The 24,355-nt window shown below is 36.0% G+C and overlaps 1 protein-coding gene across 1 annotated transcript; it reads left to right on the top strand.

Moving 5' to 3' along the window:
• Positions 1-430: 430 nt before the first annotated feature.
• Positions 431-24,029, top strand: LOC132094838 (polypeptide N-acetylgalactosaminyltransferase 5). Its single transcript, XM_059499463.1, has 10 exons — positions 431-2,436; positions 2,541-2,707; positions 5,196-5,315; positions 5,954-6,089; positions 6,284-6,403; positions 12,731-12,848; positions 16,351-16,680; positions 16,771-16,851; positions 16,958-17,101; positions 23,481-24,029. The coding sequence occupies exons 1-10, from the start codon at positions 1,316-1,318 to the stop codon at positions 23,619-23,621; spliced, it is 2,478 nt and encodes an 825-aa protein (XP_059355446.1). The 5' UTR covers positions 431-1,315; the 3' UTR covers positions 23,622-24,029.
• Positions 24,030-24,355: the final 326 nt, after the last annotated feature.

The raw sequence follows: 24,355 nt of genomic DNA, 5'->3' as shown, positions 1-24,355 counted from the left end.
TGAGTTTTTTGTTTTTGTTGTTGTTTTCTTCTTCTTCTTTTTTCTAAAGACTAGCTTGAATTAGTTTTGTAAAAAAAAAATAATAATAAAAAAGAAAAAAACCTGGGGAATTGTATTAGTTTCTTTATAAAATGAGAAAACTTAGAATATAATTTTTAAATAGATGAGATTATATATATATATATATATATATATATATATATATATATATATATATATATATATATATATATATATATATATATATATATGTATGTATGTATGTATGTATGTATGTATATATATATATATATATATATATATATATATATATATATATATATATATATATATATATATATATATATATGCCATGCACAATAAATAAATAAATTAAAATGAATTTGTTGCGTCCAAATTATCGCTCTAAATACTGACACGTCGTCACATAGGCGAAGTGTGGGTACGTGTAAAACAGGGCAGGTCTGATGTTCAAAACGCCAGCAGGAACTGCGGATTTAAAGTAGGATGTCTAAAACCCAGAAGACGACATGAACACAACGGTGTGTGTGTGTGCTCAGAAGTATCGCCTGAGAACTATAGAGGTGAATCTGTCGGAATATCAAAACGAGTGCAGAAAACATTCATTTGAAAGGACGTGAGTGATGACAAACTTTGCTACACCGATCTCAACAAGGAACTTTAACGCGTCTATTTCAGAGTGTCATTTAAAAACGAAAGCTCTAATATTAATATATTCTGTGTCTAATACTGTATGTATTTGAGTGTAAAACCGCGGAAGTTTGCCAGGAGTTTAGTTTAGGTCATACGGAAGAAATTTTTGCCACGCAGTCGTTTTTGAGTTCGGGATGCTCTTCTGTGGTTACATTCACACACTCAGTGTTTGGCATTAACAGCATTCTCTAAAAAGTTTCCTTCTCTCAGATTGTCTATTTACAGTAGTCTCGAGGTTAATAAACGTCGTCTCTGTAAGTCCAGGTAAAACACAATCAAATCCCGTTTTTATTATCGCGATAACGTAAATAACCATTGTAACCATAGCGACCATAGTGAGTGGTTTCGTTTTAGTTCTGCTGGTAATTTCATGCAATGTTCGCGGATTCTCTGATGTTGTTAAAAACTGATTAAATTTTAGACCACTGCGTTTGTTCCTTAACATAACTTAACATACTTAACATAAGTCATATATCTGTTTATAATTTGTTTACGACTTTTTAATATTCAGGTCATTTTAAAGAATGTGGATTCACTCTCTTTGAGAACCGAACTGAGCGTGAACTGAAAATACTTGAAAATAATTAATAGTACTAAAATAATGAAATTTAGGAAGTATTTAAGGGGCAGTGGGAGGGTCTTGGCTTTTGTGTTTATCGCGTCTGTAATATGGCTCCTTTTTGACATAGCAGCATTGCGGATATCTGTCATCAGTGATATGAATCAGGATCTCAAAGAGAGAGAGATTGTACTAAAACAGGGAAGGAGGAAAGACAATGTAAAGGATGTGCTCAAACAACCACTGCAAAATGTAAACATAGACAAAAAGGAGTTTTTAAAAAACAGCAACAGCTTTGAACGGAAAGTTGATAAAGTTTACAGAAAGAGGCCAATGGCAAGGCCCACAAATCAAGTAGAGTTAAAACAAGACAAACGTTTGAATCCAATGTCTATGGCTGACAAGTCTTTTGTGAAACAAAATGAGGTAATTAACCAAAGTAAAGTGAATCTAATTGTGAATTCACTTGTGAAGGGAACAATTATTAGCATCCCTGAAAAAATAAACAAGACAAAAACAGTTCTTAATGTCAAAGTGAAGAATATAACCACAAAGATAAACAAAATAAAGGCTGCTTTTAATGAACAGACAGATGCAAATTTAGATATCAAAGCACATATACTTACTAAAGCACTGTCTGCTGTCCAGGAGAAAATGCATCCTCCTGCATTTAAAGAAAACAGTGTGAAGAAAGTACATCATATTAATGGCACAGTAGTGATGCCACATAATGAAGTACATGTAGATGCGGGTTTGCAAAGGAACTTGAGTAATGAATTGTTGAAACCAGCAGATGGTGATAAACCAAAGAACATTATTGAAAATTCAGAAAAACATGGCAATACTTTCAACAAAACAAAACCAGATATTATTCAAAAACCAAGTGAACTTAAGGATCAGAACCCAGCTGAGGATGCATACAGAGTACCGCATTCTACAAGTGTGCAGGTGAGGAGGTCAGGAGGGCATCATAAGGTTATGGCCCTAGATGTGACAGACAGGCCCAGAGATCCCAGGGCGGTGGGACAGTTTGGCCAGCCTGCAAGAGTTCCCAGAGATAAAGAACTGGAGAGTCGAAGACGCTGGAGTGAAGGATTTTTTAATGTATTCCTGAGTGAACAGATACCAATAGACAGAGCCATCCCAGACACCAGGCCTCAAATGTGAGTTTGAACCATAGATTATTTTTGCTGTAGTCCTGCAGGTAATGACACATTTTCTGTTATGGCAAGATATGTGTAACACCTCCATATCCTTTGTCGTTTAGATGTTCGGAAAACATTGTTCATGATGACCTGCCCAGTACCAGTGTAATCTTCTGTTTTGTGGACGAGGTTTGGTCCACTCTGCTACGCTCGGTTCACAGCGTGCTCAACAGGTCTCCTCCACACCTGCTCAAAGAGATCATTCTGGTGGACGACTGCAGCACCAAAGGTTCGAGGGCTTTGCCTACATTTTAAAGAAATTATTTTAAGGGGTCATATGATGCAATTTAATTTTTTCCTTTCTCTTTGGAGTGTTACAAGGTCTTGGTGCATAAAGAAGACCTGTAATGTTGCAAAGACTAAAGTCTCAAATCCAAAGAGATATTCTTTATAAACATTAAGGCTCATTCTAACACACCCCCACATCTCTACGTCACTGTGTGGTAAGATTTGCATAATGCGGCCCAGATGTTCATGCAAAGAAAGAAGGCGTACCTTTTATTCTCATTGTAGTATTGTTGTTGCCACCGCCATGTTGTATAGAAGCTGTGTTTTTCACTGCGAAAGCAAAACTACTTTGTTTGGCCTTCCAAAAGAAGATGATATCCGCTTTGTGATGCCTGGAGCCAATCTGTGCTGGTCGCTGAGGAAATACATCAACTTTGCCTGATCGGCTTTTACCGTGGACGAAGCGGAGTCCAGCCTGGGGTCATCACATGTGGTTGCCACAAACCTAATGGACGCTCCTTTGTAGAATCCGCCGGCTGCACTGTTCTCAAGCCGGCCCACTTCTGCTCACTCAAGCCGGCCTCCGCTCAAGGCCGCGGTGTGTGACAATGTTTCGATGAGAGAGCAAAACTTCTTTGTTTGGCCTTCCAAAAGAGGACACGACTAGAAATCATGTTTATATCACGTTTATAATGGGTTTTATGTTTATGTCTTGTCACTCTGGCTGGACAGGGCATCACAATATGTTAAGGGGCATAACATTTCCATCACATGCTTGAGGTATTTGGCCAATCACAATGCACTGGATAGCTGGCCAATCAGAGCACACCTCGCTTTTCAGGCCAATGAGCCTTTTAAAAATCAACATGTTTCAGAAGGTGGGGCATAGAGGAGAAACAATAATGTACAGTATGTTTTTTCTTAACCTTAAACCGCATAAACACATTTCATTAAACCAAATGCACTAAATAATGTTCTTTTTAGCAGCATCATATGACCCCTTTAATCAAGTGAGTTAATTGACAGGGTTTAATAGTTAAAAGCTTAAAGTGAAAGTGAAGAAGTGAATGTCGTGACATTTGCCAAGTATGGTAATCTGCATTTAACCCATCCAAGAGCACACACATACAGAGCAGTGGGAAGCTATTTTTTCCAGCACCTGGGGAGCAATTGGGGGTTCAGTGCCTTACTTAAGGGCACTTCAGCCATGGGTATTGCGGGTGGAAGAGACCTTTACATATAGTTTTAAAATTCAGTTTGGTTGATACAAACTTGCAAGGGAGCAGCACTAAATAATGAGGTAAATGTTATCAGAGACAAGCTTATGTTTCACAGACATCCATAGGGTAGGTGATTAATTCTTCAATAACGTACTTCTTGGCCCACTCAAAATCTTGAAAAGTAAATCTTTTTCAAACTGTATTTGCTCAATCTATTAAAATACATAAGTCCTAAAATAAAAATAAAAATATGGATGTCATCATTCTTCAAGAGGATCTTGGGGGCATTTGGAATTCACATTGAATGTATTCTTGCATTGAAGTCAAGTTAAGTCACCTTTATTTATATAGAGCTTTAAATCAACTTAACATTATTAATTAGGAAAACAATGTCATTAATGCAAAATGACAGTTAAAGGCAATTCATCATTGAATTCAGTGATGTCATAATCCAGCTCAGTTCAGTTTAAATAGTATCTGTGCAATCATTTGTAATCAAGTCAGCAGTATCGCTGTAAATTAAGTGTCCTCAACTAAGCAAGCCAGAGGCGACAGCGGCAAGGAACCAAACTCCATCGGTGACAAAATGGAGCAAAAATGGGGAGAAACCATGCTCAGTCATATAATGCAACATATAATCATTGCAGTTAATAGTGTTCACTGTCTGTTTGATAATAAACTGCATGATTCTTACTGTACATTTCTGCCATAGTCACCACTAATAACCTACTCTTAAATATAATGTAGAAACTCATTTATACATAGAAATTTTCTGTAAAGCTGCTTTGCAAAAAGCACTATACAAATTGTATCAAAATAATGGAATAGAACAGAAATGCAAATGTTTTGAGAAGTTTTTTTTTTTTCTTTCTTTTTTTTATTAATACTACAATTTGACACTGTATGCTGTTATGGTAAAGAATGGTATGGCATGGTAAAGGAAATCACCTCTGATACCAAATATGAAGAAAGAAAGAAAGAAAGAAAGAAAGAAAGAAAGAAAGATAAAATTGTCAATCTGTGTAGTTGTTGGATCCACAATTCATTTTTGTAAAAATAAATTGTACACCTAATGAATTGAAAATCTGGTGTTCAAAGTAGAAGTTTCTTGAATTTACTTATTTTTTTATTTTTTTATGGAAGTTAAAAAGTCTGAACAGTCTTTTTTTATGCATTTTTGCATAAAAGAAAGAAAAGTACCTCTAATTGACAGACTTTTCTGTATTTTTGTTTCTCTATAACTAAAATGTATTTCTGTTTCAATTGTAGACTACTTGAAGGAGCAGCTGGATGTTTATATGTCTCAATACCCTAAAGTACGAATCATCCGTCTGAAAGAGAGACAAGGCCTAATCAGAGCCAGAATCGCAGGGGCTGCCTCTGCTACTGGTACTGTACACTCACATTCGATTCAGTTCAGTGTAGTGGAAAGGTTTCAATCCATGGATTTGTGCTTAATTTAAGGCAGCAGCTATTTGCTAAATAAATTGCATAAATACCATATTTTCTTGGCGATGTATGCTTTTTACACTGTGCAAATAGCTATAGATTCTATTTACATTGTTGAAATTGAAGGATTTTCAGCTATTTATACAAATTTTTGCCAATAGTGGCAATTATCTGGACCTCAGTATTGTAGTACATTAGAAAACAGTATGCAATAATAACTTACTGAGTATAATTTTTAATTTTTAATTCAAATGATTAAATGGATGCCACCTTAGGGACAATAAAGCCCTCCTACCTACCCTAACCCTAACAAGTTCCTTTTTTTTTCAACTTTTCCTTCATTTTCATTGAAAATAAATGCTTTTCTGATGTGATATGAAATTAGAAAAAGGACAACAAATTTTGCCGAAAGGCGTATTCGAACCTGGGTCCACTGTGTCAAAATGACACTCCTTTAATTTAATCTGTTTGGAATACATAGAATGTACATCTGTTATCTCGCATCTCTGTTTTATAATATGCATATTGTTTTAGTGTATGGCCTTATTGGTTGTTTTCATATGTTGTTTTATCTGCAGGTGAAGTGTTGACATTCCTGGACTCTCATGTTGAGTGTAATGTGGGTTGGCTGGAGCCACTGTTAGAAAGAGTTTACATGGACCGCAAAAAAGTGGTCTGTCCTGTTATTGAGGTCATCAGTGATAAGGACATGAGGTAATGAAGTATATTCAGTCATGCAATTAAATAAATGCTGTGCTCCCTATTTTGTACATGGCACATTACCATGGCGCATATCCATGTCCCTATGAGACTAAATCGCCCTTTCTGGTGTATCATTCCTCCACTGCTGCACTGATCTGTTAAAATTCATGCACTAAAATGTATTAATTTATTTTTTGTCTACGCAGTTACATGCTTGTTGATAACTTCCAAAGAGGCATTTTCAGATGGCCGCTGGTGTTTGGCTGGAGTGCACTACCAGAGGAATATATTAGAAAGAATCAGATCAAGGATTCAGACCCCATTAGGTAACGTCAACAAAATGGCATACACTATATATATATATATATATATATATATATATATATATATATATATATATACTGAATGGTTTAGTTGTACTTTTTGCAGGTTACCAAAGCTGACAAGTGTTTTTTATGCTGTATTTTAGAGAGTGTTATACAAAAGCTGCATTTACACACTAGCAGTGACTTTTGTTGAGGTCCCTAGTGGGCGTTTTCATGTTGACAGTGAATAATTTTTCTTGCCGCTAAATACAAACATTCTGGAGGCAAAAGACTATATATAATATAAATATAAATTGAATCCGTACATGAAAACAAAAATGAATGATGAAGGCAAGGATTAGCCTCTCCTCCCTCTTTCCGTCACTGCTGAGCTTAGTGGAGAACGATCATAGGGAGTGCTGTGTTCTTTTCTATTGGCTGTCGCTCCCAAAAGTCACTCTTCATTTGCATAAAGGTTTCTGAACTTTGTCGTGTCGCTGGACACGCCCCATCCATCGCCAACATCCACTGTGCATTGAAATGAATGGGATTGCACTGTTTTGTCGTTGTGTGTCACTTGTACTGTGAACGGGGCTAAACAGTTGAATATTAATAGAGTGTTAGGGTTAGAATAAGTTGATGTACTTGCAAAATTACTTCGAGTCAGTAGCATGTCTGTTCGGCGACCATCACAATAAAGAGATAAATGATATAAAGGTTTGCTTAATATTGGTTAACTATTTATTAGTCTTTATTTAGTCTACTAATACTCTAATGAGAGTTAGTTGATATGTAGGTGCAACATTACTTAATGTCAACAGAATGTTCAAAAGGAACCATTGAAAATAAGTGTTACTGAAGTTTCTCCAATTTAATTTGAATAAACAAACAAACAGCCATCAGCAGCCAATCAAAATTAATCACCTTATAACCAAAAATTTGAATGACATACCATCACAAAATTTGGCAGGTTAAAGAAAAATGTAGCTTCCTTCAAAACAGCCGGTAAAAGAGCCGCGCGAAAACATGCGTCATCACTACGCATTAGATCTGGCTTTTGTTCACACAGCGCTCGTCCCGGGTTGAACCCGGCAATGTTACTAGGTCCCCGACCCGGGTACAGTGCCGGAATCAATCCCGGGACGTGTTTGCTTTCACACAGAAGGCGACTCGGCAATGTTCCGGCAATTTGCCGGGTCCGACGTGCAGTGTTAAAGGAGCTTTTCGGAAGCAGGACACGGGATGTGAATTCATGTAACAGGGATCCTGTGATTAAAAAAAAGATTATATGGCACAACAAACAGAAGTATGCATTGCATGGTCAGAGGTTTGATGTGATCAGATTGAACTTGTCTCTGACAAAAAGCCCTTAAATTTATGTACTTAAAACAATGGTCAAGGTGAGAAGAAAAGATGATCTGAAAAGCTCTTACACTGTTTTTGGAAACATTACAATAAATTGCATTATAATAAAATCAACAATTGTTGATTTTAACACCCCCCTTCATCAGTAAGAGCATCAGCAAATATTCAGTGTAACCAAATACAGGAATTAAAATGTTCATTGTTGCTACTGAAATGGACAACATACAAAGAAACTGAAATCAAATGAATTACATGATATATCAATTAAAATGTTTGGACTTAGGGAAGAATGAGAAATACTAATTTATATCTCAAACTTGGTAAGATAAAGACTAAGTGATTAGGTAAACCCAAACTAAACAGATTTGATCCTGTGTGTGAAAATCAAAGGGTTTTATATATGTGTCTATATTTAGCAGAGGCTATGAGTCAGTGTGATCATGCTCCAAACAAAGAGAAGGAAGTTTTACAATTGTGATGCAAATTTAGTCCTGTAGTAACAGGGAGCCAGCCTGGCTCAAAGTGCTTCCATACCAATGGTTTTTGTTAAGGACATGATGACATGCAAAATTCAGAGGTATTAGATTTTGTTGTGAGGAAAGCATTTTCATTATTAAGACAATTGTGAATCACATTGTGGCCACAAAGCAATTCCATGCTCCTGTTCATGGCTTAACTGCAGCTATATGGAAGATAGCAGCGTGTACCACTCAGGAAACAAACAAACTCAGCATTGACAAACATGAAACTTGAAATTGCTAGGCAATTCCAGTATTACAGTTATTCCAATTTCAAACAAGACACATGGTCTAGAATGCACGTAGCATCTACAACCTTAAACCTAAGTGTTTCACACACTTACAGTAAAACATTCATGTATTTTAAAAGAATAAACTCAACTAGTCTTTGTGCACATGTAGTTACACAAACAACTGTACTGTGTGATCTATGTGCACAATGTCTTAAACACAATTACAAATTCGAAAATTATTGAAATTGGGATGTTTCCATATTAAACACATTGCTATTAAGCTGCTAACCCACTAGCAAGTTAAGTCAGTAGCTGAAGGCCTTGCATGAACAATGCAGTCCAACTCAGTAAGAGTTTTACCTGCAAATGAGCATTGCTATCTACCTTTAGAAAGTGGTTTCCTATCTTTCTGAAAATAAGGTGGAAGTCTACCCCTACCCAGTGACCGGAATTTTTCCTCTGTATGGCCTATTTTGTGACAGGAACTACAAAACCTGCTATCTTTGCCACAGGGTTGTGTGCTGTGTTCTCCTGAAGTTTGAGGATTTTCATGACTCTCTAGTGCTGCATCACCTTAATAACTGAAATAACTGCACACTTTCTTGAGCAGTAGCACATGCTTCCTCTGAACTAAAAGTTCTAGAATCATCACAGCAAGTCACCTCTTCCAAGAAGTGGACATGCTTTTTAGCCCCATCACTGTTAAGCATTTTGGGAGACATTAACTCTTGTGCATTTAGCTTAGCCTTAAGATCTGCAATGGTGGCCTTGTGATTTTTACATTTATCACTTCAGAGCTAACTTTTCAGCTAGTAATTTATCTAGTGACTGAAGATTCCAAATCTTTGCCTCTGACAATTGTATTTCTGCATTTTTAGAATGCAGTTCTTTACAATTATACATCTATACTTGAAGACATGTGTCAATAAATCACGTAGCCGAGTACAGCTTATAAAGTTTAAAGCCTCAATTATTTCACCATGTTTTGATTTCTTTTGATGTTTACCAATTATGTCCCACCAATTGAACATTTCATCATCTGAAGATCTAGTATCTATATAATCTTTCTTGAGTTTGCACAAGGTAGGCTCAAGTTTTTTGCTCCATAAAGCAAACAATGAGTCACTTTCTTTAGAGGTTTTCCCTTCCATCCCTGAGGAGATAATCTGAATGTTGTCAGATTGAACAGTAATGGGACTATTGAAGCTACTTACAACCTTCTAATTTCAATATCATGCAAAACGGAGAATGAATACTTACACAGTCCGCAGTCAGAAGGCCAGCTTTAATCCATTCAAAAGATCAACTGTGAAAAAATCCTCATTCTGATGACTGACCAAAATAAATTTCAGAAAACTCACTGCAAGGGATTCGGCACCAATCTGTAAGGTTTCGGCACCAATCTGTAAGGGTGGTTTGCCTACAGATGTTCAGGCTGTAGGAGTGCTGAAGGACTAAAGAAACGTTATCAGCACGATGTTATAAAACTATACATTTCTATTACCACCCACTGCCACTTATACCAAAAACGGAAATAAGCGCCGTTACAATAGCTAAATATGTGGGAGAGCATTGCTATTAAGTTACACTTGAATTTGTTACAAAATAGATGAAGGATGGTAAAACATATAGTTAATTGTACCCATCATGTATCTTAAATATTACCTGAGAAGGAAAGCGAGAGGGGGAGATAGAGAGAGGGAAAAATAGAGGGAGAGAGGGCAATGCCCCGAGAAGAGAGGTCCAGCAAAGGAAAGAGTCAGCAAAGAAAAGCCAGAAGAGAGAAAAAGCCTAGAGCAACATTTACAGTCCTCTTTTATCCCTTCCTTAACCACGTGACTGAAACCCAAATGTGAGACATTCAAAAGCCCCTTTCACACTGCACGTCCGACCTGGCATATTGCAGGAACATTGCCGGGTCGCCTTCTGTGTGAAAGCAACCACGTCCCGGGATTGATTCCGGCATTGAACCCGGGTCGGGGACCTAGTAACATTGCCGAGTTCAACCCGGGACGAGCGCTGTGTGAACAAAAGCCAGATCTAATGCCCTGTCGAAGTGATGACGCGCGTTATCGACTCTTTTACCGGCTGTTTTGAAGGAAGATCAACGTTCGCGACGAAAAAATATGTGCAAACTGTAATGAAGCAGAGATCAGTTAGTTCCTCACTTCCCGCGCTGACGCCGGGATCGTTCACTTGCTTCAGTGAAAGTATTACGTGCCTAACGTTTTCGACTCGTACATTACACGTCACGCCCTGATGTCACGTGTCGTTACGGGATCTTTACAGGTTGTGTGTGAAAGCACGCACATATCCCGGGTAATCACTGGCAGTGTGAAAGTGCAAAATCTAGCGACCCGGGAACAATTGCCAGAACACTTTACCCGTGTATTTGCCGGAATGGCAGTGTGAAAGGGGCTATACTGACAAATCAGCAGACAACAGCTTCACCCATTGTGCAAAAGGTGTGACAATTAGCAGACCCCCGATGTAAACACATGCTGGCCTACAGGTCTTGATTGATAAAATCACTTCAATGCCTTCAGGAGTGCCAAATGGGCCTTTTGTTAACTCAAGATAGTTTGGGACAGGAAAACAGTCTTTGATCATTTTTGACCCTACAAAGGTAAGTAAATTGTTAACACATTTTCATTTTTGCGTGAATTATTGCTTTAAGGTGTTTGGAAAGGTGTTTGGAATTTGGTGAAAATCAACCACAAGGTTATTCTTTATGTATGTTTTTGCTAATAAGTATGGATTTGTAGTGGTTAAAATCTAAATTAATCTCTCTTCCAATTCCATCAGTTAATCATGTATTTATTTATTTGCATGAAGTGTTCCACCATTTTGAATTAATAAAAAATGGTATCCACCATCTGGAGATGCCCCTGAGAAAAAGTTGTCAAAACAGTTTTGATAACTTTGTAACACTTTACAATGAGGTTCAGTAGTTTACGTTATGTTAACTAACAATATGCAATTCATTTGTTACAGTATTTATTAAAAATTTAATTTGTTAACAATAATTATGGTAATTACACCTGTACAATGTTAATGTTAGCTCAGGTCTAATAATTAATATTATACAAATATATAATATAAATATTTGTTTTTTAACAATTTATTAGTATACGTTGCAATTAATATGAACTGAGATCAGTATGCTTTACAAATATTTTTCATTGTTAGTTTATGTTAACTAATATACCTAATTAATGTTAACAAACGGAACTTTATTATAAAATGTTAGTGATGTTGCAACAATATAGGCCATTATATTTGTGGGTGTTGCCACAAATCTTGTGAATCTTTTTGTGAATGTCCGAACTTCACAAATCTCATAAAAGTATCGTTATTACAAATAGACAACAGGACATTCTGAGTATATGTTAAGTTTAATGAATTTGCTCAGAGGGTAACTACAGTATCAGTAATTTTTTATCAATATTAGTGACATTAATGATACTAACATTGGCCACCAGAGGGAGTCATAGGATAATAATTATTTTTAGGTCTTATAGATTCAAATCTTAGTAAACGGTTAAGCATATAAAGATATAATAATGTTATATTAATATAGTTTGAAAGAGTTTAATATAGTCAGTTTACAAAAAAAAAAGTGATCTTCAGTAAGCTTACAGATAATTTTATTTCCTAATGAAATTAAGATGAACATACTTGTCCAGTGACTTGACTATGTTGCTGTCCACTTACATGAATTATTTTTAAGACATTTTTTTTTGTTCTATTTTAATTTAAAACTATAAATCTTCCTGTAAAGAGACACTTTAAGAAAAGAGACAGGTCCACTGTATCATTGTTGTATGAGTCCGCTATAATTGCCACTTGCAGATATTTTTAATTGTGTGATTATCAGTCATTTTTAAATGTAGATATTGTGCACCTTTTCTCTTTGCTGTAAACCGTTGATTGATATGAAAAGCTGAACAAATCAGGACTGTAACCACCATACACATTGACACTGATCGCACTAATTTCAAAGGGCTAAATTGTCTTCCCCAACATTTGACATTTTTGCAATGATATGCTGTGCTCCATTATTCAGCTCTGTTTGTTGTTAGGATGTCAGAAGGTTTATATATAGTAGTTTTAATTTTCCTTATAGGTCTAATTATAGGTTATAATATGTTTGTTGTAATATGTAATAAAATATCTAAATCCAAAGTACAGTTCAAGGTGACAGGTTTTTTGTTGTTGTTGTTGTTGCACAGGTGTCCTGTTATGGCAGGGGGTCTTTTCTCTATTGACAAGAGCTATTTCTATGAACTGGGGGCATATGACCCAGGCCTGGATGTATGGGGTGGAGAAAATATGGAAATCTCTTTTAAGGTAAATAACCCAAATGTTTATTTGCAGGGTCAAATAATCTTTAACCAGCGATTTCAAGGGATCATCTCATGGGGAATGGCATATTTATTTTATTATTATTTATTTAGGATGGTGTGTGAAAGAAAATGCGAGTCAAAAGCAGACCACTTTTAAGCTTTCCTTCAGTAAATTAAGCTTACGTGCATTTAGGGCAAACAGCATAACATCTCACTTTTTTGTTAATATTCAATTCAATTCAATTCAAGTTTATTTGTATAGCGCTTTTTACAATACAAATCGTTACAAAGCAACTTTACAGAAAATTATGTTTCTACAATATTTAGTAGTAGCTAGTAGTTTGTGCACGTTTGACAGGATTTTAGAAAAATAAAAATAATAATAATAATACAAGATGTAGTCAGCTAGATGATGAACTATCAATATTATTAATTCATAGTAATTATATGATGCAGTCACACATGTAGCAATAATTGTTAGTTCTGTTTGTTGATTCAAGGTTAGCATCATCTGGGGTCCTCTGAGGGTCAGCATTATCTCTTCTCAGGTGTTCTGGATCCAGACTGGAGCTTGTGTAAATCCTAGTTACATCCCGTGGCAAAACATAGAAACAAAATAGAGACATCATTAGCATAGCTGCTGATCCAACAAAGTAAAATTAGTTTAACCCAAGCTAAAGAATAAAAATGCAGATGCAACTACACTCACAATTTAAGAGATACATTATTCGAATGCTTGGCGAAAGAGATGCGTTTTTAATCTAGATTTAAACAGAGAGAGTGTGTCTGAACCCCAAACATTATCAGGAAGGCTATTCCAGAGTTTGGGAGCCAAATGTGAAAAAGCTCTACCTCCTTTAGTGGACTTTGCTATCCTAGGAACTACCAAAAGTCCAGCGTTTTGTGACCTTAGGGTGCGTGATGGGTTGTAGCGTGGTAGAAGGCTAGTTAGGTACGCAGGAGCTAAACCATTTAGGGCCTTATAGGTAAGTAATGATAATTTGTAACTGATACGGAACTTAATAGGTAGCCAGTGCAGAGACTGTAAAATTGGGGTAATATGATCATATTTTCTTGACCTCGTAAGGACTCTAGCTGCTGCATTTTGGACTACCTGTAGCTTGTTTATTGACGAAGCAGGACAACCACCTAGAAGTGCATTACAATAGTCCAGTCTAGAGGTCATGAAAGCATGAACTAGCTTTTCTGCATCAGAAACAGATAACATGTTTCGTAGCTTGTCAATGTTTCTAAGATGGAAGAATGCAGTTTTTGTAACATTGGAAATATGATTTTCAAAAGACAAATTGCTGTCTAATATAACAACCAGATTTCTGACTGTAGAGGAAGTAACAGTACATCCGTCTAGTTGCAGATTGTAATCTACAAGATTCTGTGTGGTGTTTTTTGGTCCAATAATTAATATCTCTGTCTTATCCGAATTTAATTGGAGAAAATTATTTGTCATCCAATCTTTTACATTTTTAACACACTCTGTTAGCTTAGATAATTGGGAAGTTTCATCTGGTCTCGTTGAGATATATAGCTGAGTATCATCAGCATAACAGTGGAAGCTAATTCCGTATTTTCTAATAATATAACCAAGGGGCAACATGTATATTGAAAATAGAAGGGGACCTAGGACGGATCCTTGTGGCACTCCATATTTTACTGATGATAAATGAGATGACACCCCATTTAAGTAAACAAAATGGTAGCGATCGGACAGGTAGGATCTAAACCATCTTAGAGCCTGCCCTTGAATACCTGTATAGTTTTGTAATCGATCTATGAGTATGTCATGATCTATGGTGTCGAACGCAGCACTAAGATCAAGTAAGACTAGAAATGAGATGCAGACTTGATCTGACGCAAGAAGCAGGTCATTTGTAATTTTAACAAGTGCAGTTTCTGTGCTATGGTGGGGCCTAAAACCTGACTGAAATTCTTCATACAGATCATTTTTATGCAGGAAGGTGCTCAGTTGTGCAGACACAACTTTTTCTAAAATTTTAGACATAAATGGAAGATTTGAAATAGGCCTATAATTTGCCAGTACACTAGGATCTAGTTTTGGTCTCCTAATAAGAGGCTTGATAACCGCCAGCTTGAATGGTTTTGGGACGTGACCTAAAGATAACGACGAGTTAATGATATTGAGAAGCGGTTCTTCGGCTACAGGTAACAGCTCTTTTAGTAATTTAGTGGGTACAGGATCTAATAAACATGTTGTTGGTTTAGATACAGTGATAAGTTTATTTAGCTCTTCCTGTCCTATATTTGTAAAGCACTGCAGTTTATCTTTGGGTGCGATGGATGAAACTGAAGTGTTAGACGCTGTAGAATCTACATTCGCTATTGTATTTCTAATGTTATCTATTTTATCAGTGAAGAAATTCATAAAGTCATTACTATTTAACGTTGGTGGAATATTTGAATCAGGTGGCGTCTGGTAATTTGTTAATTTAGCCACTGTGCTAAATAAAAACCTTGGATTGTTTTGGTTATTTTCAATGAGTTTGTGGATATGCTCTGCCCTAGCAGTTTTCAGAGCCTGTCTATAGCTGGACATACTGTTTTTCCATGCAATTTTAAAAACTTCCAAGTTAGTTTTTCTCCATTTGCGTTCAAGACTACGAGTTACTTTCTTGAGAGAGTGAGTATTACTGTTATACCATGGCACAGTACGTTTTTCTCTAACCTTTTTCAATTTGATGGGGGCAACAGCTTCTAATGTATTAGAGAAAATAGTGCCCATGTTGTCAGTAATTTCGTCTAATTCATGTGTATTTTTGGGTACAAATAGCAGTTGAGATAGATCAGGCAGGTTATTTGCGAATCTGTCTTTGGTGGCTGGAACAATAGTTCTGCCCAGACGGTAACGCTGAGACATATAGTTAATATCAGTTATACGCAGCATGCACGACACAAGGAAATGGTCTGTAATATCATCACTTTGGGGTACAATATCTATAGCAGTAAGATCGATTCCATGCGATATAATTAGATCTAGTGTATGATTAAAACGATGAGTGGGCCCGGTGACATTTTGCTTGACTCCAAAGGAGTTTATTAGGTCAGTAAACGCAAGTCCTAATGTATCATTTGCATTATCAATGTGAATATTAAAATCTCCCATGATTAGCGCCTTATCAACTGTAACTAGAAGGTCTGAGAGGAAATCTGCAAATTCTTTTAGGAATTCTGTATACGGCCCTGGTGGTCTATACACAGTAGCCAGAGCAAGAGATACATTAGATTTATTTTGCATGTCTGACAGTGTAACATTTAGCAGAAGTATTTCAAAAGAGTTAAACCTGTATCCTGTTTTCTGGGTAACATTGAGAATATCACTATATATTGTTGCAACACCTCCGCCACAACCAGTCTGATGGGGCTCAAATAGTTTATGGATCCTAAATTAAAATTTAATATGAGTATAAGTTTGAGCCATTCTGAAATAATTGTGTACAGTGGCAAAAGGTAATGTGATATTTGTGCTGTAGATCTGGATGTGTGGAGGTGAGATTGAAATCATCCCCTGCTCACGTGTCGGCCACATCTTCCGTGGTGATAACCCCTACAAGTTCCCTAAAGATCGTGTGAAGACAGTCGAGAGAAACTTGGCCAGGGTTGCAGAGGTGTGGCTGGATGACTATAAAGAGCTGTTTTATGGCCATGGCTACCATCATCTGCTGGACAAACGTGTTACTGATATAGGAAACCTGACAGAACAGATTGAGCTGAGAAAAAAACTCAAGTGTAAAAGCTTTAAATGGTACTTGGAGAATGTCTACCCAGACCTTGACGCCCCTCTGGTCAAAGCAGAAGGACTGGTAGGTAGAAAATAAATAAACATTTCACCACTATCACTTATACAACTAATTATTCTGTTACTAATCTTACAAACATATTTTTTTCTATAGATTTTCAATGTTGGAACCAGAAAATGTTTGGTGTTTGAAAATGACATTTTATTTTTTGATAAATGTGATCTCACAAATAAGGTAAATCCAAGTCAGAAATATTATTTACATGTATATTTCGTTCTGCTGCATTCATTAAAAAAACACTGCATCATAAAAATTGTTTCTGTTTTCTCATGCCTCGCAGAGTCAACACTTCAGCTACACCTGGTTAAGGATGGTTCGACAGAACACTTTCTGTTTGGCTCCTCAGGAAAAACAGATTATCATGGAACCATGTGACAGCACAAAGCCACATCTCCGCTGGATGCACAAGTCTGGTAAAGGTTTGGTAAGTATAGCACAAAATTTAATCTCTAGGCATAGTAAAACTGATAAATTAAACAATAAATGGTGTAAATGGTGGGACAGGACATATTTAATAATAACACCATATGATTGTTACAAATATATCAGAAATTTGATAATTTGCTTCTCTTTTAATTATGGTTCATGTTAGTGTTAAGATGAATTGAAATGAAGGACACTGTCAATGTATACATTACATTTACATTTAGTCATTAAGCAGATGTTTTTATTCGGTAACACTTTAGTATAGGGTCCAATTCTCACTAATAAGTAGTTGCTTATTAGCATGCCTATTATTAACATATTGGCTGTTTATTAGTGCTTATAAAGTACATATAATGCATGACATCCATAGTCCTACCCAATACCCTAAACTGAACAACTACCTTATAAACTATTAATAAGCAGCAAATTAGGAGTTAATTGAGGCAAAAGTCATAGTTAATGGTTAGTTAATAGTGATAATTGGACCTTAAAATAAAATGTGACCTTTTATTCAAAGCAACTTACAAATGAGGACGATGTAAGCAATCAAAATTAACAAAATATCTATGATATGCAAGTGCCATAACAAGTCTCAGTTATCTTAACCCATTACAACAAGGTTTTTTATATATATATATATATATATATATATATATATATATATATATATATATATATATATATATATATATATACATACACACACACACACACACACACACACACATATATATATATATATGTATATATATATACAATAAATACAAAGAAAACAGTAAGAATAGAAAAAGAATAGAGCAAGCTAGTGTTAGAGGTATTTTTTTGGTTTTGTTAATTGTATAATAAATAAAAAGAAAATAAATAGATATAATACAAAAAGGTTAGAAAAGCTAGTGTTAGTTTTTTGTTGTTGTTGTTGTTTCTGCATTTTTTACTTCCCTGAGCTGTAAACTCTAATCATCAAAATTAAAAACAAAAAACACATTTTAAAATATATTAAAGTGTCCTTTTTAAAATGTTACCAAAAATAAAAAATAAAAATCTTTCTCACGATATTCAAATTTTTTTGAGATGCACCTATATATAGGTTTCTGCATTGATTATTCATAAGATGTAGTTTGATCTTTATTTAACTCACAATTATAAGTTACGGTTATGCCACAGTATCTAAATTGGCTTAAAACCAGTGCTCAGGAAAAATGCACATTCAACCACTCTCTGAAAATATACACCGGTTTTCGGTATGAACCGGTTTACCGCCCAGCACTACCACCCAGAAGTAAGATTTTTGGCAAAGATATCTCCATTAATCCAAAATGGTCATGTTTAGCACAAAAATCCATCTCTTTAACACTGAACAACTCTGAATCCATGAAACACCATTGTAGCCCCCCTTTAAACAAATGTGTGATACATACAACCCCTTCCTGCAGCACGAGAAGCATGTAATATGCATTAAAGCTGTTTTTTTTTTATTTTTTATGTCATAATACAATTTATTTCATAGCTGCATTACAGAAGGTCTTAGGCTGCGGCTATTTCCCCTTGCTGAATTGCAGAGGTGTCAAGTAACGAAGTACAAATACTTTGTTACCTTACTTAAGTAGAAATTTGGGGTATCTATACTTGAGTAATTATTTTTCAGCCGACTTTTTACTTCTACTCCTTACATTTTCACGCAAGTATCTGTACTTTCTACTCCTTACATTTTAAAAATAGCTTATTTACTGCCATTTCATTTCGGCTTGTTTTCATTCCGGCTTGTCATCATTAAAAAAAAAAAATCCTATCCAGATAAATCGCGCAATCCGGATGGAGTGAATTTGATTGTGGTAGGACAAGAAGTATAAACATATACCATTCCGACACCCTATTGGTTTGTACGCGATCCATCGCACCTGCACATGACACAAATCACATCACACTCCTGCAAGGACATAGCCAGTGTTGGGTTAGTTTATCAAAAAATATATTTCTTAAAAGTAGGGTTGGGTATGGAACCGGTATGCACCGAACCGAATAAGGACGCAGATTTCGGTGCCTTTTAAATGCCTGAGCGATTGATTGAAATGTTTTTCCTGGTTCTCCGAAATGTACACAAGAAGCACGGGCGTCGCTAGGCTTTTTTAGCGGGGCTATAGCTTTTAGCTCCATAAACTGTACACAAATTCGCCATCGCCTCAGAGTCAGTCCCCTTAAATTTCATATGAAACCGGTGTCAGACCGGTCTCCTCTCCGTCTTTCAGCGCGCTCTTCATCAGATTGTTTACAAAAGGTCACGAGGGAGCAGTCGGTTTCTCATCTACTGTAAAGTTTACGCTGTTCACAGCTCATCACACCACAGCTGTTTCCTCCAGCGAAAATCTAGCCCTTAACACATTTGAACGAACACATACTTTAATTACACTTTAATCATACGTACTTTATACATACACTAGCTACTGTGCAAAAGTCTTAGGCACGTTAGTATTTTCACTTAAAAGAATGGTTTTCGGCCAGTTATTTCTATATTTGGCTGTAGTGTGTCAGTAGAAAATATCAGTTTACATTTCCAAACATTCATTTTGCCGTTGTGAGACTGCTTGTGCATTCAAAATCGCACTAGATTATTATTAAAATTAATGGCAAACTGATATTTCCTACTGACACACTACAGCAAAATATAAAAAAAAACTGGCTTAAACCTTCTTTTGGGGTGAAAATACTAATGTGTCTAAGACTTTTGCACAGTTCTGTACTTTACAAATGACATTGTTGCTACTTTATAAAGAATGACCAAACAGTAATTCACAGAACCGTTTAAAGACAATGACAGACAGCACTCATCTTCTAACTAAATATCAGAGTGAGTGACAGAGATACAGTAGAAACATTATGTGTGGTTTTGTATTAAATAATGACCCAGATTGTGAAATACATTTATTAGCCTTAGAGTAAGGGAAGCACAACTTGGGAAATGAGAGCATCCAAGGTGAAAGCTATGAATTTATTTTAAAAATTTGTAATGTTCTTTAATGTTATCCAAGGTTTTTTTTTTTTTTTTTGGCTCTTTTTGTTTTAAAGTATCGGTTCATGAACCGTTTAGGCACCGGTACTGTTTTAAAACTTTCGAAATGGCACTGGACCCTGCTTAAAAGTTATTATTTCTCACTACTGACTCATTTACCAAATGGGTGCTTTCTCTTCGTCCTCCACAAATTAAGCTACTGTAGGTAGTTCGGTAGCGAGAGATTTTAATAAATTAGCGTTTGCGATTGACAATGTTGTGATAAGTAGGCTGTACCAACTTTGTAACTCGTTATCCCCCCCCCCACTGGACATAGCACATGTATGTAGCGAATACAGGAAGCTATCAATCAAGAAGTTATCCGGATTATGAGTTATTTTTCATTTTTAGTTTTTGATTAATCACTTGGATTAATCATTCATTTTGACAGCACTATAATGTTTATTGTGTATAGACAACCATACAAGGGTAATTGTTACTAAGCCTGCACCAGTGTTCTTATCCATTGCCCTCACAGATTCCTGCAGCTAAGCTTGGATGTACATTTACATTCCATTAAAGGTTATTGATGACATGCCTCTGAAGATTGACTTTTTGCACCATAACAATACTTATAGGCAACTAGTCATCATATCTCTAGTTCTTTAATGTATTTGTATTGTACTAAAGTGCGTTCATTTTCAATGGGCATATATGTGGCTGAAACAAGTAGCATAGTGCATCCCAAATTTTTCAACATGAACATTTTAATATAATATTATAGTCATTATGGCCTATGGCCTTAAGAAAAATGTTTTTTTTTTTTTTTTTTGAGGAGGTGAGGTAGTGCACAATAGGCCCCAGTCACGCAGCCTAAGCTTTTGTTCATATTTTTTTTCCCCTTACATTACTTTTACTTTTATACTTTAAGTAGTTTTTTAAACCAGTACTTTTACACTTTTACTTGAGTAAAAAGCTTAAGTTGATACTTCAACTTCTACAAAAGTATTTTTAAACCCTAGTGTCTATACTTCTACTTGAGTAATGAATGTCAATACTTTTGACACCACTGGTGAATTGACATGCCTATGTTGGCGTTTTCCAGTTTACCTCTCCATGCAGTTAACATTGTGGATGTTTTTCAGCCAGCATCACTACAGAACCTTAATGTTTTCATCTGTCACACGACACGACAGTATCAATAATTCTGTATCACATCTGAATGGATGAAGCAGTTTATCACTTTACATTGTTGCACAAATGCAGCACTGTGCGGGAGACTCTGCTCTTGCATGCAGCTGGCGGATGCAGTGCGTAGCGCCGTTTCACACTTTTTTGCCAGTTTGGTGTAACTGCCAAAAATTTTGCAATTTATAAACAGTGCCTAATGTGAGGGAGGTTTCCCTCGCTTCGATGATCAGCTCTCAACTCAACCGGTCCAGAAATGTCCTGGTGCTCCCGATGGCATTTGAGCGGAGTTCTCTCGCTGCAGCGGACACGCGCACTCGTAGATGATGGGCGGGGGAATGTGAAATGACAGAACTGATAATGCACCAATTACAACAAAGAATCACTAGTTTCACAACTGTATGGTACACCATTAAAGGGAAAAATTCATGATAGTAAATTACAGACTTTGCGAAGCAACAAAACAAGTGGGTATACTTGCGTATGGCCCCGACTACACCGTACGATAGAAGACGGCCTTAGTGTGTATGTGATAGTGTTCGGGCCACATGACTGAGCGCACAAATGAACACTAGAGGTTCAAATATTAGTCTGTTAATTCCAAGCAAGTGCGAGCAGTTATTAAAAATATGAATGCGTTTTTTTATTTTTTTTTTCCTGGTAATTGGCTTATCATCGCAGGCCACTTAGTATGTCCCAAAATCGAAAGCACGAGCACATGTAAACACCATATCGGATTAGATAACGTCTCATGTAAACAGTCCACCGAATCTTTAAATCTGAATGAAAAAATAAAATACATGTAAACGTGGCTATTGAGATCACGTTCTTATAAGCCTATGTATAGAAGCCATAGAGTGATAAATGCGTGCTTTTGAAGCTTTGTGCATCTGAAACACTCACACAGCTAATGTGACATCAACCTTAGAAATAAACACCAGTGACATTGAGATTTCGCCGCTAAATACAGCGAACGCCAGTTGAAACGCTGCACGAGAACGCTTGTCTCATTTCACCTTGTTCTCATGGCCTTATCGGCGTGTCCTTAGAGCGATATAAGATAAATGCTGCTGCAAATATGCTTAATATTCGTTCCTGCATACACAGCGATATGGATTAAAAGAGCATTCACTTATCTTAGATGCGGATTTCAGATGTTCTGAAACAAACTGCAACAGTTTGATTTGCAAGCAGCGATGCGATCAGTTAATTGCAAGCAGCGATGCAATGGAAGAGACGGCTGACACAGAGTGCTGTACTTTATTCTATGAAATGGAGCTACAGTGATGCAGAGAGACACAGAGGGAAGGAATTGTTGAATAAAGTCATTATTTTAGTTTTCTTCATGTACAAAAAGTATTCTTTTTGCTTCATAATGTTACGGTTGAACCACTGATGGCAGATGGACAATTCTGATGATGTCTTTCATACTTTCCTGTACCTTGACAGTGTAATTTACTTGGCAGTCTATGGGACAGTCACAAGCCTCCTAGTTTTCTTCATAAATATCTTAAATTGTGTTCCGAAGACGACCAGAGATTTAATGGGTTTGCAACGACATGGGAGTTGGTGATTAATGCCAAAATTTACATTTTGGGGTGGAGTATCCCTTTAAGGGTGGATTAAAATGTAAGGGATGGGTAAAACATATAAATAAAAATGTAATTACATAAATTATTTACAGATGTAATTACATGCAGGTATTTTTAAAATATAAGTACAATGTAAAAAATATATGCTGTATTAAACAATAAATGCATTGTATCAAATAATTAATTGAAATGTAGATACTGTAGAAGTTAAGTGTTAACAAACTTACCATTATATATAATAATAAGCATGCCCCAAAGTACCGTGTTTCCCTTTTTTACCACATAATAAAAATATGAAGGACATGTTATGAAGAAAATTAAATCACTTTCCACTAAAAGGTTTAGTTATTATAATCTCTTGGCACTGCACAGTGATACACACAGTACAGTAGCTGTGGTGTTTAAATATGTTTCAGTGGTATATTTTAACATTGATCATTCATCAGCCAAGTGCTGTTTTATAAGGTTTTATATAAAAAGTATTAGGTTCTCTTATAAATCATATTGTGTGCAGTTGCATTCTTGATTTCATATATCAAGATAGGAACTGTGCTCAGTTTAAATGTGTAAACATTGTTTGACCAAATTCTACCATCTGTATCTATGTCTAGACAGAGCATGTGATGATGGAGGGTCATTCCCAACCCATTTGCCTGGAAGCTGGAGTTAAAGCTGACAGCATCTTCCTTACGGACTGTGATACTGTCAATACTTTTCAGAAATGGCAGTTTACACACTACTATGCTGAGTGAGATGCTCAAGAATATCACTCACCTATTGCCCATAACAACTTTCACCTCTGTACATAGATTTGTAATTTAGTTTTTGTTGTTGCTTTTGTTTTTTAATAGCATATGTGTGGTTTGATGAGAGTCCACTTAGTGCGCTTTGTGCAATACAGATACGGTTTTTGACATTCTGAATCATTATGGTTCACATTAGGGAAACAGGTCTTCTTTTTTTGTTAATAAAGGTTAGTTGTATTTTATGATTTGATTGGAAAATACTGCTATAGATAAGAAATGATACACAGGGGATTTTCTACAAAAAAAAAAAAAATAAACATTTTGAAGTACCCTTATAATATTTTGATAATAAAGTTATTGCTGCTTGTATACACAAGGATTTCATTTTTATATCTTGTTCAGGTCATTATGAAATGAGCGACTATACTATCATATTGTGACATATTTGCAAGTGAAGAAACAATTTATATTGTATTATGGAAAGTGAGTGATGCATACTAGGGATGTGCATCTCCATAACTGAGGCCGATGCGATACGCATCTCGATGCATAGCCAAGGATGCGATACATTAAAGGTACATAAAGGCAGCTACCGATGCGATGCGATTCACTGCTATTACGATGCGGTGTTATACGATTTCGATTCTATTCAACACGATGTGATTCAGTGTAATACGATGAAATGGAGAAAAATAATTCAATATGTAGATATTTAACTTTTATTTATTTTGTTATGACAG

The sequence above is a fragment of the Carassius carassius genome, chromosome 19 (genome assembly GCF_963082965.1).
Source record: "Carassius carassius chromosome 19, fCarCar2.1, whole genome shotgun sequence".
In the NCBI taxonomy this organism is placed as follows: Eukaryota; Metazoa; Chordata; class Actinopteri; order Cypriniformes; family Cyprinidae; genus Carassius; species Carassius carassius.
The sequence above is the reverse complement of the archived record's forward strand: the minus strand, read 5'-3'. Positions and strand labels throughout refer to the sequence as shown.

Excerpts from the sequence above, each read along its gene's own strand:
- LOC132094838 (XM_059499463.1), top strand. The coding sequence starts at position 1,316 with ATGAAATTTAGGAAGTATTTAAGGGGCAGTGGGAGGGTCTTGGCTTTT. Across the intron at positions 16,852-16,957 it reads AATGTGATCTCACAAATAAG|AGTCAACACTTCAGCTACAC; the intron begins GTAAATCCAAGT and ends CATGCCTCGCAG. Across the intron at positions 17,102-23,480 it reads ACAAGTCTGGTAAAGGTTTG|ACAGAGCATGTGATGATGGA; the intron begins GTAAGTATAGCA and ends ATCTATGTCTAG.